General features: G+C 48.6%; 1 protein-coding gene across 1 annotated transcript in view; it reads right to left on the reverse strand.

Moving 5' to 3' along the window:
- LOC129812713 (ras-associated and pleckstrin homology domains-containing protein 1-like) overlaps nt 1-19,583 on the reverse strand; it is a 262,711-nt gene that overhangs the window by 32,804 nt on the left and 210,324 nt on the right. The window contains exons 12-13 of the mRNA XM_055864530.1: nt 19,420-19,563; nt 17,823-17,933 (exon numbers count right to left, since the gene is read on the reverse strand). Coding sequence (XP_055720505.1) covers nt 17,823-17,933; nt 19,420-19,563 — 255 coding nt within the window. The remainder of the gene's footprint in view (nt 1-17,822; nt 17,934-19,419; nt 19,564-19,583) is intronic.

Here is a 19,583-nt window from a genome sequence, read left to right on the forward strand (position 1 = left end):
GAAACTCAATTTCATGAAGCTTCCAACGAACAGTTCTAGCTGTATTGAGACTACAGAATCCTCAACAGTTGGAATACTGTTATATTCTCCTAAAAGAACAATAGCACCTTTAGGGACTGCTCTAACAACTATTTGAAACTCCTCAGGATTGAATTGAACATTGTGTGTTCCCATGAATTCTGGTTAATCATATAGTTGTCCATCATTATTCAATAATTATTTAACCCCGATAATGCTGTTGTCAAACCAGTTCTGGAAAAACAAAGACTTGTTTTTGTATTTTATGTTGGGGAAATTGTTTGTACATGAAAGTTAGCAAGCTTAATAGGGATCTTACCCACATCAAAGTTGCATTTGAGTCAGACTTCTACACCACCAATCTGTTGGAATATTAAATTAGGGATGATAATCCAATCCTTATTTCTTAAATAGTTTTGTTTCCATTTAATCAGATTATATTAGAGGTTTTAAAATCCAGAGCGTTCAACCCTCCTTCACTTTGGGGGCTACATTATTACACGTCTCAGGAGGGTTAGGGTTAGGGTTTAGGGTTAGGGTTTAGGGTTTAGGGTTTAGGGTTAGGTTTAGGGTTAGGGTTAGGGTTAGGGTTAGGGGTTAGGGGTTAGGGTTAGGGTTAGGGTTTAGGGTTTAGGGTTTAGGGTTAGGGTTAAGGTTAGGGTTAGGTTATTACATATTACCGCTTTCCTTAAATAATGAGGTTTATTCCTCCACATGAAGTTAAATAATTTAGTATCAACCATTTTAGTTACTGACAGAGGAACATCCAAGACAAGGGAGGTAATAAACTCATCTGGACCTTCAGATTTGGACAAAAGTCCAGATACAGAAAAATCTCTTAATAACCAGGAGGTAAATCTCTTATTTAAGTTGGCCCTTTTCTTTCTGATCATCGCTAACTTTAATACCAAGATATTTGATCACATCTTTTACAGGGATATTACATACTGAGTTTAAGTCATCTTTTCAACGCAAATAATTCACTTTTCCCAATATTCAGAGATAAACCACCTAAAATAATTTTGATATCCTGAAATACACCTATAACTCTATTAATCTTCTTTCATTTTTTGAAATAATATATTTTTGTTTTGTTTGTTGTTGGATAAATAGATATTTCCGAACAAAAACATTTCACCGATGAATTTCACTGTTAAAATTAACCAACGTCCAGGAGTGGTGAGTCTTACTACTGATGACCGTCCCTTTAAATGCACCTCTAAAACTGTTACACCTGCAGAGTGGTGAGTCTCACTACTGATGACCGTCCCTTTAAATGCACCTCTAAAACTGTTACACCTGCAGAGTGGTGAGTCTCACTACTGATGACCTTCCCTTTAAATGCACCTCTTAAAACTGTTACACCTGCAGAGTGGTGAGTCTCACTACTGATGACCGTCCCTTTAAATGCACCTCTAAAACTGTTACACCTGCAGAGTGGTGAGTCTCACTACTGATGACCTTCCCTTTAAATGCACCTCTAAAACTGTTACACCTGCAGAGTGGTGAGTCTCACTACTGATGACCTTCCCTTTAAATGCACCTCTAAAAACTGTTACACCTGCAGAGTGGTGAGTCTCACTACTGATGACCGTCCCTTTAAATGCACCTCTAAAACTGTTACACCTGCAGAGTGGTGAGTCTCACTACTGATGACCTTCCCTTTAAATGCACCTCTTAAAACTGTTACACCTGCAGAGTGGTGAGTCTCACTACTGATGACCTTCCCTTTAAATGCACCTCTTAAAACTGTTACACCTGCAGAGTGGTGAGTCTCACTACTGATGACCGTCCCTTTAAATGCACCTCTAAAACTGTTACACCTGCAGAGTGGTGAGTCTCACTACTGATGACCGTCCCTTTAAATGCACCTCTAAAACTGTTACACCTGCAGAGTGGTGAGTCTCACTACTGATGACCGTCCCTTTAAATGCACCTCTAAAACTGTTACACCTGCAGAGTGGTGAGTCTCACTACTGATGACCGTCCCTTTAAATGCACCTCTAAAACTGTTACACCTGCAGAGTGGTGAGTCTCACTACTGATGACCTTCCCTTTAAATGCACCTCTAAAACTGTTACACCTGCAGAGTGGTGAGTCTCACTACTGATGACCGTCCCTTTAAATGCACCTCTAAAACTGTTACACCTGCAGAGTGGTGAGTCTCACTACTGATGACCGTCCCTTTAAATGCACCTCTAAAACTGTTACACCTGCAGAGTGGTGAGTCTCACTACTGATGACCGTCCCTTTAAATGCACCTCTTAAAACTGTTACACCTGCAGAGTGGTGAGTCTCACTACTGATGACCTTCCCTTTAAATGCACCTCTTAAAACTGTTACACCTGCAGAGTGGTGAGTCTCACTACTGATGACCGTCCCTTTAAATGCACCTCTTAAAACTGTTACACCTGCAGAGTGGTGAGTCTCACTACTGATGACCTTCCCTTTAAATGCACCTCTTAAAACTGTTACACCTGCAGAGTGGTGAGTCTCACTACTGATGACCTTCCCTTTAAATGCACCTCTTAAAACTGTTACACCTGCAGAGTGGTGAGTCTCACTACTGATGACCTTCCCTTTAAATGCACCTCTTAAAACTGTTACACCTGCAGAGTGGTGAGTCTCACTACTGATGACCTTCCCTTTAAATGCACCTCTTAAAACTGTTACACCTGCAGAGTGGTGAGTCTCACTACTGATGACCTTCCCTTTAAATGCACCTCTTAAAACTGTTACACCTGCAGAGTGGTGAGTCTCACTACTGATGACCTTCCCTTTAAATGCACCTCTTAAAACTGTTACACCTGCAGAGTGGTGAGTCTCACTACTGATGACCTTCCCTTTAAATGCACCTCTTAAAACTGTTACACCTGCAGAGTGGTTGTTGCCATATGATAACCAGATATCATTACCCCACTGATTTTTCCAAAAAGCTAGATTGGAAGAACAAGCATGAGTCTCTTGTGGAAAGTAAAAGTCTGCATTAAACCGTTTGCAATACAGAAAAATTGGTGTCATGACTGTCCTGTGAGAATCAGAATGGGTCAGATCAGACTGCCGGGGGATGACAGTAACCAGGCCTCCCTCTCTCACCCACAGAGCTGCTGTATGGTCGACAGTTCACGCGCTGGAGAAGGAGACTTTCTTCTCCCCTCCAGCATTTAACCCAAGGAATGTTCTTTGTTAACAGGCTTTTCCCGCCGAAACTATACCACGGTCAAAAGTGGATACTGGAACAACAATTCTAACATAAGAATGTGGGGAATGGTCAGTGGGGAGCTATAGAGAACTAATGTCATGTTGGTTTTTATTTTGTGATGCCATTAAAAAAAGGGTAAGGACAAAATACTTTAACTTGGAAAGTATATCCCCCTTATCTGTCATGTTTCCATCCAATACGTTGTGCATATAATATAAAATAAATTAAGAAATTGTTTTTGTTAAGATAGGAATGTGATGATAGGAGGTATAAGAGAATCTATCTCCTATAAACTGTTTACAGTAAGTAGCTACGCCCCGAATGAGGTTAGAGAGCGTGTCAGACTGACGGACCAACCCCTACGGCCAGAGTGCATAAAAAGGCGTGGTAACAAATGTAACATGAGACCAGGAAAAGCGGGGAGTTGCAGCCCACGTCTAAAGTGGTTTTAAACGCTGGATCTCAGAGACCAGGAAACGCGGGGAGGTAGCTAGATGTTTGAAATGGTTGGAACTTTGAATCTCACCTTCCTTTAGACCAGAGAGACGGCGGGCTGGAGCTCATGTCCATCATGGTTCGAATCCTAAATACCAACACGAGGGGGAAAACAAACCTAGCTGATCTGGCTAACTTAATAGTTTTAGAGGTGAATAACTTGCAGAAAGTAATCAATTACTAAACAATCTAAACCATATTCATAGAGGGGTTTATGACCAAATGGTCATATTTGGGTGAGGAAATCCAATAATTCCTTCAGCCAACAAAAAAAACACATTTGCACTGACCGCCCGCTAATTGTAATGTTATTATCTGCCTAAATTTTGAGGGACCCCAGCAAAAAATTTGCAGATACTTATCCAGAGCGACTTAAGTGCCCTCCCTGCTCAAGAGCGCCGACAGATTTTTAACGTAGTCGGCTCGGGGATTCGAAACAGCGAAGTTTCGGTTACTGGCCCAATGTTCTACCTGTCGATGTATCAGTGATGCAGTGGTAAAACAAAAAAGATGGGTTATTAAACTATTAACTCCAGCAGGCGATTGAGATAAGACGAACAACCAATATAAACAAAAACATAACATTTTTAGAACTGTATTGGTTGTATTTTAATGTAGACCTTTAGGGAAGATGGGTCCTGTGGGGATGTTATATTGAAACATACAGTGGTTGTATTGTAATGTCGGCCTAGAGGGAAGATAGGTCCTGTGGAGATGTTATATTGAAACATACAATGGTTGTATTTTAATGTCGGCCTAGAGGGAAGACAGGTCCTGTGGAGATGTTATATTGAAACATACAGTGGTTGTATTGTAATGTCGGCCTAGAGGGAAGACAGGTCCTGTGGAGATGTTATATTGAAACATACAGTGGTTGTATTGTAATGTCGGCCTAGAGGGAAGACAGGTCCTGTGGAGATGTTATATTGAAACATACAGTGGTTGTATTGTAATGTCGGCCTAGAGGGAAGATAGGTCCTGTGGAGATGTTATATTGAAACATACAGTGGTTGTATTGTAATGTCGGCCTAGAGGGAAGATAGGTCCTGTGGAGATGTTCATATTGAAACATAGCTTATTTTATTAAGTTCCTACCTTATTTGATAAGATTAGTACAGATTTTCTCAGGGGACCCCACATTGGGCCCCAACCCCAAGTTTGGAAACTACTGTACTAACCTCTCTCTCCTCTGCTTCCCCCTGCATGCACCACATCACTGTCTGTCTCAGTAGCCCACTCTCTGTAAAGCAACGTTATTATGAGAACTTAGAAGCTTAATTTTTTGCTCCATTTAACGTTAGCTTCTTACTTCATCCTTCTAGCTAAGTAATAATAACCAGAGCACTTAAACGTTACTGCGATAGAAGTCTCTGCTGCCCACAAGAGGTGAACGTGCTGTTAAAAAGGCGAAACATAAACAAACCTCTGTTCATAAAGAGGCAGGCGCGATTACAACTCAGTCAGATCAAGAATATAAGAATTCTGAGCTTTCTTTATTGTGTACAAAATATATACACTAGTTTGTATATATTTGATTGGAGTGCTGCATCAGATGACCTGGCCTCCACAATCCCCCGACCTCAACCCCATTGAGATGGTTTTGGATGAGTTGGAGTGAAGGAAAAGCAGCCAACAAGTGCTCAGCATATGTGGGAACTCCTTCAAGACTGTTGGAAAAGCATTCCAGGTGAAGCTGGTTGAGAGAATGCCAAGAGTGTGCAAAGCTAGCTATTTGAAGAACCTCAAATATAAAATATATTTTTATTTGTTTAACACTTTTTGGTTACTACATGATTCCATATGTGTTATTTCATAGTTTTGATGTCTTCACTATTATTCTACAATGTAGAAAATAGTAAAAATAAAGAAAAACCCTTGAATGAGTAGGTGCTCTAAAACGTTTGACCGGTAGTGTGTGTGTATGTATATATATATATATATATATTTTTTTTTAAATTATTATAATTTTTTTTTAATTAGAAAAGATTACCTGGGTTCGGACCTCGGTGTCCTCATAAGTAGTTACAGCCCTGACAGATGAATTGGGCTAAAAGCCCAGAGATGTGAGTTGAGGCAATGCAGAGATGATTTCTCAGTAGGTTTATACACTGTGCCACTAGATGGCAGTGTGACTCTGTATGAGGCTGTACTTCTCTCCTCTGAAAGGCAGACTTTAGGTAGAGATCCAACCAGTTGACGATCTGTCATTCAGGGCAGGTGGGGCTCTGCCTGTTTTGCATGTTATTTTGGCATTAAAACGTGTCACATATCAGTTTGCAAACAATGTAAAAACATTTATATTTAGTTAATAAAGCTGCATTCAAACATGGTCTACATTTTGTTTTCTTGAGTAAAGCAGCTCCAAAATACAGGAGTTTCAGCCTAGCTCAGTGCTTTCTGGGGTGGTGGGGCAAGCCAGCAGAAAATACAGAGCTTTGCGCCGTGATTGGCTCAGTGTTCTGTCACTCATGGGGACTTTTCGTCACTGCCAAGTGTAAGCGGAGAGCCTATCGGGTGCTGCCATAAATTTACAATCCAAGGTCGTTGGCCACAGATAAAATGATGTCAAATCACGTTATCTACAGTCGCTTTGATTGGACTGATCATGTCAACATCAAACTTTCACAATCTTAGCCAGCAGTCATCGTGAATCAAGTTGACAATCTACTGGCAAATACTTTTTAATCCATGTCATATGAAGATAAATAATGAAGAGAAATGATAGATAAAACGTATCGGTGCTCATCAGCCATTGGACATAAACATTACACAACAAGTTGGAAATGGCAAATTCAACGATGGTGGTTTGGAAGGATTCAGTGACAGTGGCTGTCTGGTCCCAGATCTGGGATTAAGTGTCTCTTTCCTAAGTTATAAATGATAAACATTCAACATTGGCCGTGCTGTCCATGAAGCATGATTTGTGCCACTCTCAAAACAACTGTTAACTCAGAACTGCGAAAACTTGACTTCAGTGAGTTCAAGACAACTGGGAAGCTCCGACTGTGAAAATACGTTTTGAACGGTCATTCAACTCGGAAGATGGCGCCCGACGGAGATGGAAGCATCACAACTAGCTCTTAGAAATTTTTGCAGTATTTTGTTTTTATGTACTTGTTTTTACATTATTAGCTCAGGAAAGGTTTTGTGTCATTACATACAGCCAGGAAGAACTATTGGATATTAGAGCGGCGGTAACTCACCACAACTACCAGCATTACCACCAGGAATACGACTTCCCTGATCCTTTGTTCTCCCCAGAGCAACAGAACGTATTCCAAAGGCTGACCAAAAACATCGCCGGGTGGAGGAGAGGCACTCGAGGCGGCCTGCTGGTTCGACTTAGGAAGAGCGCACACCACCCACCGCTTCAGAGTGTATTACTCGCTAATGTTCAGTCTTTGGATAACAAAGTTGATGAGCTTAGAGCAAGGATTTCTTTTCCAGAGAGACATCGGCGCCTGTAACATACTCTGTTTCTGGGAAACATGTCTCTCTCGGGATACTCTGTCGGAGTTAGTAAAGCCAGCAGGATTCTGTAGATAGGAATAAATATCTCTCCAGGAAGCAGAAGGGCGGGAGTGTGTGTTTCATGATTAAGGAGTCATGGTGTAATTCTAGGAACAAACAGGAAGTCATTTTGTTCACCCGACCTAGAATAACTCACAATTAAATGCCAAACCGTATTACCTCCTAAGAGAATTCTCCTCCGTCATCGCCACGGCCGTTTACATCCCACCTCAAGCCGAAACCCCCGACGGCCATCAAAGAACTTCACTGGACTTTGTGCAAACTAGACACCATATATCCTGAGGCTAAATTTATTGTAGCTGTGGATTTTAACAAAGCAAATATGAGAACAAGGCTCCCTAAATTCTATCAGCATATCGACTGTAGCGCTCTCGTTGATAAAACACTGGATCACTGCTACTCTAACTTACGCGATGCCTACAAGGCCCTCCCTCGCCAGCCTTTCGCCAAATCTGACCACGACTACATTTTGCTCCTCCCTTCCTATAGGCCGAAAATCAAACAGGAAGTACCCGTGCTAAGGACTATTCAACGCTGGTCTGACCAATCGGAATCCACGCTTCAAAATTGTTTTGATCACGCGGCCTGGATAAGTTCCGGGTAGCCTCAGAGAATAATATCGACGTATACACTGATGTGGTGACTGAGTTCATCAGGAAGTGTTTTAGGCGATGTTGTACCCTCTGTGACAATTAAAACCAACCGTAACCAGAAACCGTGGATTGATGGCGGCATTCGCTCAAAACTGAAAGCGCGAACCACCGCATTAAACCATGGAAACGTGACTGGGAATATTGCCTAATACAAACAGTGTAGTTATTCCCTCCGCAAGGCAAATCAAACAAGCAAAATGTCAGTAGAGAGTCAAAGTAGAGTCGCAATTCAACGGCTCCGACACGAGACGTATGTGTCTACAGACAATCACCAAGTACAAAAGGGAAAACCAGTCATGTTCCGGACAAGCTAAACACCTTCTTCACCGTTTTGAGGATAACACAATGCCACACTGACGTGGCCCGCTACCGAGGACTGTGGGCTTTCTTTCTCCGTGACGTGAGTAAGACAGTTACGCGTGTTAACCCTCGCAAGTCTGCCGGTCCAGACGGCATCCCCAGCCGCATCCTCAGAGCATGCGCAGACCAGCTGGATGGTGTGTTTACGGACATATTCAATCTCTCCCTATCCCAGTCTGATGCCCCCACATGCTTCAAGATGGTCACCATTGTTTCTGTACCCAAGAAAGCAAAGATAACTGAACTAAATGACTATCGCCACGTAGCACTCGCCTCTGTCATCATGAAGTGCTTTGAGAGACTAGTCAAGGATCATATCACCTCCACTTTACCTGCCACCGCAGACCCACTTACTAATCACATGTATGTGACCAATAACATTTGATTTGAATTGTAAAATCTGCCTCCAGATGTGTTGAAAGAGAATGACAGACTTCGATGACAAGTTGAAAGACCTCCTCGCCACATTCCTGTTCAAGTGAGCACAGCACAACAAGTTGAGTCCCAAAAAGTGTCTTGTCTGCTGCTGAATAAAATATGTAATATGACAAGGAGGTGTGTATATAATGTAGCTAAACAAGTAATATGTGTATGTTATGTAGTAGGATGTTAGTAGCCCATGTGCCTCACTCTAATAATATGTGTATGTTATGTAGTAGGATGTTAGTAGCCCATGTGCCTCACTCTAATAATATGTGTATGTTATGTAGTAGGATGTTAGTAGCCCATGTGCCTCACTCTAATAATATGTGTATGTTATGTAGTAGGATGTTAGTAGCCCATGTGCCTCACTCTAGTAATATGTTTCTTTTAAAGGCAGTAAATGAGGGTTAATGAACTGCTTCGCTGCCAGACAAGGCTCCGCTGATAGCCAGGTGTAGCAGTGGTAAGGTGTTGGTACTGCTGTGGGGGACTCTGCTGTTGGGGACTCTGCTGTTGGGGACTCTGCTGTTGGGGACTCTGCTGTTGGGGACTCTGCTGTTGGGGACTCTGCTGTTGGGGACTCTGCTGTTGGGGACTCTGCTGTTGGGGACTCTGCTGTTGGGGACTCTGCTGTTGGGGACTCTGCTGTTGGGGACTCTGCTGTTGGGGACTCTGCTGTTGGGGACTCTGCTGTTGGGGACTCTGCTGTTGGGGACTCTGCTGTTGGGGACAGCGTCATGTAGGCCCTAACAGTTTGTGGGCACCGTTTGTCACCGTTATAGTGAAATGAATGTATTGTTTAGTGCTGTGGCTTTGCTGGCATGCAACCCACTTGTTTTTTGTTTGTTGGCTCACCAAGATGTAAATGCTAAAATCGTCACTGGATCCAACATCCTCAATCCCTCTGCTCTACCCAGTTACTCCCATCAGGGATTACATGGAAACATTACCATCAACCCAGAATAGAACAACTTCTCTGTTTACTAGGTTACTTTCCTGAGGAAACGGAAGTGAAACATTTTGTTCATAATTGACATGGCTTTGGAGTCGACCTTTATTATTTGAAAGAGTCCTGCCAACATAAATAATGTCCTTCTCCTTTCCCCCACTCTCCCCAGTCTCCCCAGTCTCCCTCCACCTCTCCCCTCTTTAAAGCTCCTATTCTGTTTAAAAAAAAATCTGGGACTGTGAAGTTTTGAAAGATGAGGCACGAAAGGAAACTAATAAAAATCTATTTTCCTCCCTTTCAGGAAGTGAAGTATCTGAAAAGGTATTTGGGAGCGAGCAGTGTCCCCACTATTCTCTTCAACAACAAAACCCAAAACCTGGCTAACATAACGTGAAGACATTTATAATATAGTATATTCAAAGCACCAGCAATGCCTTGGGCAGTAGGCATGATTCCAGCTGGAGCTACTGTGAGTGTTCAGGTGCTACTAACTAGCTACAGTGAGTTTACAGGTAGTACTAACTAGCTACAGCGTGTTGACAGGTGCTACTAACTAGCTACAGCGAGTTGACAGGTGCTACTAACTAGCTACAGCGAGTTGACAGGTGCTACTAACTAGCTACAGCGAGTTGACAGGTGCTACTAACTAGCTACAGCGAGTTGACAGGTGCTACTAACTAGCTACAGCGAGTTGACAGGTAGTACTAACTAGCTACAGCGAGTTGACAGGTGCTACTAACTAGCTACAGCAAGTTTACAGGTAGTACTAACTAGCTACAGCGAGTTGACAGGTGCTACTAACTAGCTACAGCGAGTTTATAGGGGGTACTAACTAGCTACAGCGAGTTGACAGGTGCTACTAACTAGCTACAGCGAGTTGACAGGTAGTACTAACTAGCTACAGCGAGTTTACAGGTGCTACTAACTAGCTACAGCGAGTTGACAGGTGCTACTAACTAGCTACAGTGAGTTTACAGGTGGTGCTAGGTTCGACATGTTACTAGCGGCTGGGTCTTTGACCTCACGGAGTGCTTTGCTAACATAACATGAAGAGACTCAGACTATATTCAAAACATATTAATCTCCTGGGCAACATTACAGCTAGAGTCAGACGCACGTCAGGGTTAAAACCTCCAGAAGGGTCTCTCTCCAGGAACAAGGTTGGAGGTAAAACCTACAGGAGGGTCTCTCTCTCCAGGAACAGGGTTGGGGTTAAAACCTACAGGAGGGTATCTCTCCAGGAACAAGGTTGGAGTTAAAACCTACAGGATGGTCTCTCTCCAGGAACAGGGTTGGAGTGAAAACGTACAGGAGGGTCTCTCTCTCCAGGAACAGGGTTGGAGTGAAAACGTACAGGAGGGTCTCTCTCCAGGAACAGGGTTGGAGTGAAAACGTACAGGAGGGTCTCTCTCTCCAGGAACAGGGTTGGAGTTAAAACCTACAGGAGGGTGTCTCTCCAGGAACAGGGTTGGAGTTAAAACCTACAGGAGGGTCTCTCTCCAGGAACAGGGTTGGAGTGAAAACGTACAGGAGGGTCTCTCTCTCCAGTAACAGGGTTGGAGTTAAAACCTTACAGGAGGGTCTCTCTCCAGGAACAGGGTTGATACAGGTTAGTTGAGGTAATTTGTACATGCAGGTGGGGGTGAAGTGACTATGCATAGATAATAAACAGCGAGTAGCAGCAGGTTACAAAGGGAGGGGGTCAATGTAAATTGTCTGGTGGCCATTTTATTAATTGTTTTATTAATTGACTTAGGGGTAGAAGCTGTTGAGGATCCTTTTGGTCCTAGACTTGCTCCAGTGATGTACTGAGCCGTTCGCACTACCCTCTGTAGAGCCTTACGGTCAGACTTGCCCCAGTGATGTACTGAGCCGTTCGCACTACCCTCTGTAGAGCCTTACGGTCAGACTTGCTCCAGTGATGTACTGAGCCGTTCGCACTACCCTCTGTAGAGCCTTACGGTCAGACTTGCCCCAGTGATGTACTGAGCCGTTCGCACTACCCTCTGTAGAGCCTTACGGTCAGACTTGCTCCAGTGATGTACTGAGCCGTACGCACTACCCTCTGTAGAGCCTTACGGTCAGACTTGCTCCAGTGATGTACTGAGCCGTTCGCACTACCCTCTGTAGAGCCTTACGGTCAGATGCCGAGCAGTTGCCATACCAGGCGGTGATGCAACCGGTCAGGATGCTCTTGATGGTGCAACTGTAGAACCTTTGAGGATCTGAGGACCCATGCCAAATCTTTTCAGTCTCCTGAGGGGGAAAAGGTCTTGTCGTGCCCTCTTCACGACTGTCTTGGTGTGTTTGGACTATGATAGTTTGTTGGTGATGTGGACACCAAGGAACTTGAAACTCTCGACCCGCTCCACTACAGCCCCGTCGATGTTAATGGGGGCCTGCTCGGCCAGCCTTTTCCTGTAGTCCACGATCAGCTCCTTTGTCTTGCTCACATTGAGGGAGAGGTTGTTGTCCTGACACCACACTGTCAGTTCTCGGACCGCCTCCCTATAGGCCGGCTCATTGTTGTCGGTGATCAGGCCTACCACTGTTGTGTCATCAGCAAACTTAATGGTGTTGGAGTTGTGTTTGGCCACGCAGTCGTGGGTGAACAGGGAGTACAGGAGGGGACTGAGCATTCACCCCTGAGGGGCCCTCGTGTTGAGGATCAGCATGGCAGACGTGTTGTTGTTGCCTACTCTTACCACCTGGGGGCGGCTCGTCAGAAAGTCCAGGATCCAGTTGCAGAGGGAGGGGTTTAGTCCCAGAGTCCTTAGCTTAGTGATGAGCTTTGCGGGCACTATGGTGTTGAACACTGAGCTGTAGTCAATGAATAGTATTCTCACATAGGTGATCCTTTTGTCCAGGTGAGAAAGGGCAGTGTGGAGTGCAATAGAGATTGCGTCGTCTGTGGATCTGTTGGGGCGGTATGCGAATTGGAGTGGGTCTAGGGTGTCCTGGAGGATGCTGTTGATGTGAGCCATGACCAGCCTTTCAAAGCACTTCATGGATACCAACGTGAGTGCCACGGGGCGGTAATCATTTAGGCAGGTTACCTTCGCTTCCTTGGGCACAGGGACTATGGTGGTCGACTTGAAACATGTAGGTATCAGACTCGGTCAGGGAGAGGTTGAAAATGTAATTGAAGACACTTGCCAGTTGGTCCGCACATGCTTTGAGTACACGTCCTGGTAATCCGTCTGGCCCCGCGGCTTTGTGAATGTTGACCTTTTTAAAGGTCTTGTTCACAACGGCTACCGAGAGTGTGATGACACAGTCATCCAGAACAGCTGGTGCTCTCGTGCATGCTTCAGTGTTGCTTGCCTCGAAGCAAGCATTAAAGGCATTTAGCTCGTCTGGTAGGCTCGCGTCACTGGGCGGCTCGCGTCTGGGTTTCCCTTTGTAGTCTGTAATAGTTTTCAAGCCCTGCCACATCCGACGAGCGTCAGAGCCGGTGTAGTAGGATTCAATCTTAATCCTGTATTGATGCTTTGCTTGTTTGATGGTTCGTCTGTGGGCGTAGCAGGATTTCTTATAAGCATCCAGATTAGTTTCCCACTCCTTGAAAGCAGCAGCTCTAGCCTTTAGCTCAGTGCGGATGCTGCCTGTAATCCATGGCTTCTGGTTGGGATATGTACGTACAGTCGACGACGTCGTGGGGACGACGGCGTCGATGCACTTTATGATGAAGCCGATGTCTGAGGTGGTATACTCCTCAATGCCATTGGATGAATCCCGGAACATATTCCAATATGTGCTAGCAAAACAGTCCTGTAGCGTAGCGTCCGCGTCATCTGACCACTTCCGTATTGAGCAAGTCACTGGTACTTCCTGCTTTAGTTTTTGCTTGCAAGCAGGAATCAGGAGGATATAATTATGGTCAGATATGCCAAATGTAGGGCGAGGGAGAGCTTTGTATGCATATCTGTGTGTGGAGTAAAGGTGGTCAAGGATTTGTTTTCCCTCTGGTTGCACATGTGACATGCTGGTAAAAATGTGGTAAAACTGATTTACGTTTGCCTGCATTACAGTCCCCAGCCACTCAGAGCGCCGCTTCTGGGTGAGTATTTTCCTGTTTGCTTATGGCCTTATAGAGTTGGTTGAGAGCGGTCTTAGTGCCAGCTTCGTTCTGTGGTGGTAAATAAATGGCTACGAATAATATAGATGAGAACTCTCTTGGTAGATCGTGTGGTCTACAGCTTATCATAAGGTACTCTACCTCAGGCGAGCCATACCTCGAGACTTCTTTAATATTAGACATCGCACACCAGCTGTTATTGACAAATAGACACACACCCCAACCCCTCGTCTTACCAGACGTAGCTTCTCTGTTCTGCCGGTGCATGGAAAATCCTGCCAGCTCTATATTATCCATGTCATCGTTCAGTCACGACTCGGTGAAACATAAGATATTACAGTTTTTAAATGGCCCTTTGGTAGGCTAATCGTAATCGTAGGTCATCAATTTTATTTTCCAATGATTACACGTTAGCAAGTAGAACGGATGGCAGTGGGAGTTTACTCGCTCGCCTACGGATTCTCAGAAAGCTGCCCGATCTGCGGCCCCTCTACAGTTTCCACTTCACAATAACAGCACTTACAGTTGACCGGGGCATCGCCTACGGATCCTCAGAAAGCTGCCCGATCTGCGGCCCCTTTTCCTGCGTCTGAAAGCAGGATATCCTTCTCGTCGGAATCGTTAAAGGAAAAAGTTTCTTCCAGTCCGCGGTGAGTAATTGCTGTTCTGATATACAGAAGTTATTTTCGGTCATAAGAGACGGTAGCAGCAAAATTATGTACAAAATAAGTTAAAAAATAAGTTACCCAAAACGCACAAAAACTAACAAAATAGCACAATTCGTTGGTAGAATGTAAAACGACAGCTATGTTCTTCGACGCCATCTTCTTGAAGCCCTGATATTGGGAATATGGTGACATGTGGGATCCTGTAGTGTTCAGGTGTTAGTAATGGCAACGGAGGTCAGATGGTAATGGTGGGGAGGGCATTACTCTGTGGGGTTTAGGGGCGGCACTCTGTGGGGTTTAGGGGCGGCACTCTGTGGGGTTTAGGGGCGGCACTCTGTGGGGTTTAGGGGCGGCACTCTGTGGGGTTTAGGGGCGGCACTCTGTGGGGTTTAGGGGCGGCACTCTGTGGGGGTTAGGGGCGGCACTCTGCGGGGTTAGGGGCGGCACTCTGCGGGGTTAGGGGCGGCACTCTGCGGGGTTAGGGGCGGCACTCTGCGGGGTTAGGGGCGGCACTCTGCGGGGGTTAGGGGCGGCACTCTGCGGGGGTTAGGGGCGGCACTCTGCGGGGTTTAGGGGCGGCACTCTGCGGGGGTTAGGGGCGGCACTCTGCGGGGGTTAGGGGCGGCACTCTGCGGGGGTTAGGGGCGGCACTCTGCGGGGGTTAGGGGCGGCACTCTGCGGGGGTTAGGGGCGGCACTCTGCGGGGGTTAGGGGCGGCACTCTGCGGGGGTTAGGGGCGGCACTCTGCGGGGGTTAGGGGCGGCACTCTGCGGGGGTTAGGGGCGGCACTCTGCGGGGGTTAGGGGCGGCACTCTGCGGGGGTTAGGGGCGGCACTCTGCGGGGGTTAGGGGCGGCACTCTGCGGGGGTTAGGGGCGGCACTCTGCGGGGGTTAGGGGCGGCACTCTGCGGGGGTTAGGGGCGGCACTCTGCGGGGGTTAGGGGCGGCACTCTGCGGGGGTTAGGGGCGGCACTCTGCGGGGGTTAGGGGCGGCACTCTGCGGGGGTTAGGGGCGGCACTCTGTGGGGTTAGGGGCGGCACTCTGTGGGGTTAGGGGCGGCACTCTGTGGGGTTAGGGGCGGCACTCTGTGGGGTTAGGGGCGGCACTCTGTGGGGTTAGGGGCGGCACTCTGTGGGGTTAGGGGCGGCACTCTGTGGGGTTAGGGGCGGCACTCTGTGGGGTTAGGGGCGGCACTCTGTGGGGTTAGGGGCGGCACTCTGTGGGGTTAGGGGCGGCACTCTGTGGGGTTAGGGGCGGCACTCTGTGGGGTTAGGGGCGGCACTCTGTGGGGTTAGGGGCGGCACTCTGTGGGGTTAGGGGCGGCACTCTGTGGGGTTAGGGGCGGCACTCTGTGGGGTTAGGGGCGGCACTCTGTGGGGTTAGGGGCGGCACTCTGTGGGGTTAGGGGCGGCACTCTGTGGGGTTAGGGGCGGCACTCTGTGGGGTTAGGGGCGGCACTCTGTGGGGTTAGGGGCGGCACTCTGTGGGGTTAGGGGCGGCACTCTGTGGGGTTAGGGGCGGCACTCTGTGGGGTTAGGGGCGGCACTCTGTGGGGTTAGGGGCGGCACTCTGTGGGGTTAGGGGCGGCACTCTGTGGGGTTAGGGGCGGCACTCTGTGGGGTTAGGGGCGGCACTCTGTGGGGTTAGGGGCGGCACTCTGTGGGGTTAGGGGCGGCACTCTGTGGGGTTAGGGGCGGCACTCTGTGGGGTTAGGGGCGGCACTCTGTGGGGTTAGGGGCGGCACTCTGTGGGGTTAGGGGCGGCACTCTGTGGGGTTTAGGGGCGGCACTCTGTGGGGTTAGGGGCGGCACTCTGCGGGGTTTAGGGGCGGCACTCTGCGGGGTTAGGGGCGGCACTCTGCGGGGTTAGGGGCGGCACTCTGCGGGGTTAGGGGCGGCACTCTGCGGGGGTTAGGGGCGGCACTCTGCGGGGGTTAGGGGCGGCACTCTGCGGGGGTTAGGGGCGGCACTCTGCGGGGGTTAGGGGCGGCACTCTGCGGGGTTTAGGGGCGGCACTCTGCGGGGTTTAGGGGCGGCACTCTGTGGGGTTTAGGGGCGGCACTCTGCGGGGTTTAGGGGCGGCACTCTGCGGGGTTTAGGGGCGGCACTCTGCGGGGGTTAGGGGCGGCACTCTGCGGGGGTTAGGGGCGGCACTCTGCGGGGGTTAGGGGCGGCACTCTGCGGGGGTTAGGGGCGGCACTCTGCGGGGGTTAGGGGCGGCACTCTGCGGGGGTTAGGGGCGGCACTCTGCGGGGGTTAGGGGCGGCACTCTGCGGGGTTAGGGGCGGCACTCTGCGGGGTTAGGGGCGGCACTCTGTGGGGTTAGGGGCGGCACTCTGTGGGGTTAGGGGCGGCACTCTGCGGGGGTAAGGGGCAGCACTCTGCGGGGTTTAGGGGCGGCACTCTGCGGGGGTTAGGGGCAGCACTCTGTGGGGTTAGGGGCAGCACTCTGTGGGGTTAGGGGCAGCACTCTGTGGGGTTAGGGGCAGCACTCTGTGGGGTTAGGGGCAGCACTCTGTGGGGTTAGGGGCAGCACTCTGCGGGGGTTAGGGGCGGCACTCTGTGGGGTTAGGGGCAGCACTCTGTGGGGTTAGGGGCGGCACTCTGTGGGGTTTAGGGGCGGCACTCTGCGGGGGTTAGGGGCGGCACTCTGTGGGGTTTAGGGGCGGCACTCTGTGGGGTTTAGGGGCGGCACTCTGTGGGGTTTAGGGGCGGCACTCTGTGGGGTTAGGGGCGGCACTCTGTGGGGTTAGGGGCAGCACTCTGTGGGGTTAGGGGCAGCACTCTGTGGGGTTAGGGGCAGCACTCTGTGGGGTTAGGGGCAGCACTCTGTGGGGTTAGGGGCGGCACTCTGTGGGGTTAGGGGCAGCACTCTGTGGGGTTTAGGGGCGGCACTCTGTGGGGTTAGGGGCAGCACTCTGTGGGGTTAGGGGCGGCACTCTGTGGGGTTAGGGGCAGCACTCTGTGGGGTTAGGGGCAGCACTCTGTGGGGGTTAGGGTGGTAGGTGGTAGCAGGGTGTGTACTGTGTAGGTCAGGTGTTTGATCTCACCTTGAGGGCCAGGCAGTAGTCTGTGGTGGTAGTTGTGGTAGCAGGGTGTGTACTGTGTAGGTCAGGTGTTTGATCTCACCTTGAGGGCCAGGCAGTAGTCTGTGGTGGTAGTTGTGGTAGCAGGGTGTGTACTGTGTAGGTCAGGTGTTTGATCTCACCTTGAGGGCCAGGCAGTAGTCTGTGGTGGTAGTTGTGGTAGCAGGGTGTGTACTGTGTAGGTCAGGTGTTTGATCTCACCTTGAGGGCCAGGCAGTAGTCTGTGGTGGTAGTTGTGGTAGCAGGGTGTGTACTGTGTAGGTCAGGTGTTTGATCTCACCTTGAGGGCCAGGCAGTAGTCTGTGGTGGTAGTTGTGGTAGCAGGGTGTGTACTGTGTAGGTCAGGTGTTTGATCTCACCTTGAGGGCCAGGCAGTAGTCTGTGGGGGCCTTGTACTTGCTGCGGTAGTCCTGTCCATAGTACACATTAACATGATCCAGCTGCAGGAAACACACCAGATCTCTGGAAGCCTGCCAGCCGGGAGAGAAGGAAGGAGGAGTAGAAGAGGGAAGAAATAAAAGGATTTAGAGTTGACTGTCATGTGTTTCACTTCACTGCACCATCCACAGAGTGGTACTAGGGTTGTTGTGGTGACCACACTGGCAGTCATGACCGCAGTAAAATTCCATGTGACCTTGAGTCACAGTAATCTCCTAATGGCCTGGTACTCAGGGCTCTATCGTTCCTCCATCAGATCCTAATGACCTGGTACTCAGGGCTCTATTGTCCCTCCATCAGATCCTAATGACCTGGTACTCAGGGCTCTATTGTCCCTCCATCAGATCCTAATGACCTGGTACTCAGGGCTCTATTGTCCCTCCATCAGGTCCTAATGACCTGGTACTCAGGGCTCTATTGTCCCTCCATCAGGTCCTAATGGCCTGGTACTCAGGGCTCTATTGTCCCTCCATCAGATCCTAATGGCCTGGTACTCAGGGCTCTATTGTCCCTCCATCAGATCCTAATGGCCTGGTACTCTGGGCTCTATCGTTCCTCCATCAGATCCTAATGACCTGGTACTCAGGGCTCTATTGTCCCTCCATCAGGTCCTAATGACCTGGTACTCAGGGCTCTATTGTCCCTCCATCAGATCCTAATGGCCTGGTACTCTGGGCTCTATCGTTCCTCCATCAGATCCTAATGACCTGGTACTCAGGGCTCTATTGTCCCTCCATCAGGTCCTAAGGGCCTGGTACTCAGGGCTCTATCGTTCCTCCATCAGATCCTAATGACCTGGTACTCAGGGCTCTATTGTCCCTCCATCAGATCCTAATGGCCTGGTACTCAGGGCTCTATTGTCCCTCCATCAGGTCCTAATGACCTGGTACTCAGGGCTCTATTGTTCCTCCATCAGATCCTAATGGCCTGGTACTCAGGGCTCTATTGTCCCTCCATCAGGTCCTAATGGCCTGGTACTCAGGGCTCTATTGTCCCTCCATCAGGTACTAAGGGCCTGGTACTCTGGGCTCTATCGTTCCTCCATCAGATCCTAATGACCTGGTACTCAGGGCTCTATTGTCCCTCCATCAAGTCCTAAGGGCCTGGTACTCAGGGCTCTATCGTTCCTCCATCAGATCCTAATGACCTGGTACTCAGGGCTCTATTGTCCCTCCATCAGATCCTAATGACCTGGTACTCAGGGCTCTATTGTCCCTCCATCAGGTCCTAAGGGCCTCGTACTCAGGGCTCTATTGTCCCTCCATCAGGTCCTAAGGGCCTGGTACTCAGGGCTCTATCGTTCCTCCATCAGATCCTAATGGCCTGGTACTCAGGGCTCTATTGTCCCTCCATCAAGTCCTAATGACCTGGTACTCAGGGCTCTATTGTCCCACCATCAGGTCCTAATGGCCTGGTACTCAGGGCTCTATTGTACTTGGCTGAGTACAGGTTAGTCAGTGTGATCCAGGGACGTACCTTGGCTGAGTACAGGTTAGTCAGTGTGATCCAGGGACGTACCTTGGCTTTTCCTTTAGGTACATAGTAGATCCCAGAGGCTCTGAGCAGGAAGTATCTCTTCTTCCAGCTCTTCTTCCCATCCTCCTTCAGCCAGAGTACTCCCTCCATCTCAGGTACAGAGACGGAGCTGCCACAAAAACACTCCTACAGAGGAGAACACACCC

Source organism: Salvelinus fontinalis, chromosome 16 (assembly GCF_029448725.1).
Source record: "Salvelinus fontinalis isolate EN_2023a chromosome 16, ASM2944872v1, whole genome shotgun sequence".
Taxonomy (NCBI): Eukaryota; Metazoa; Chordata; class Actinopteri; order Salmoniformes; family Salmonidae; genus Salvelinus; species Salvelinus fontinalis.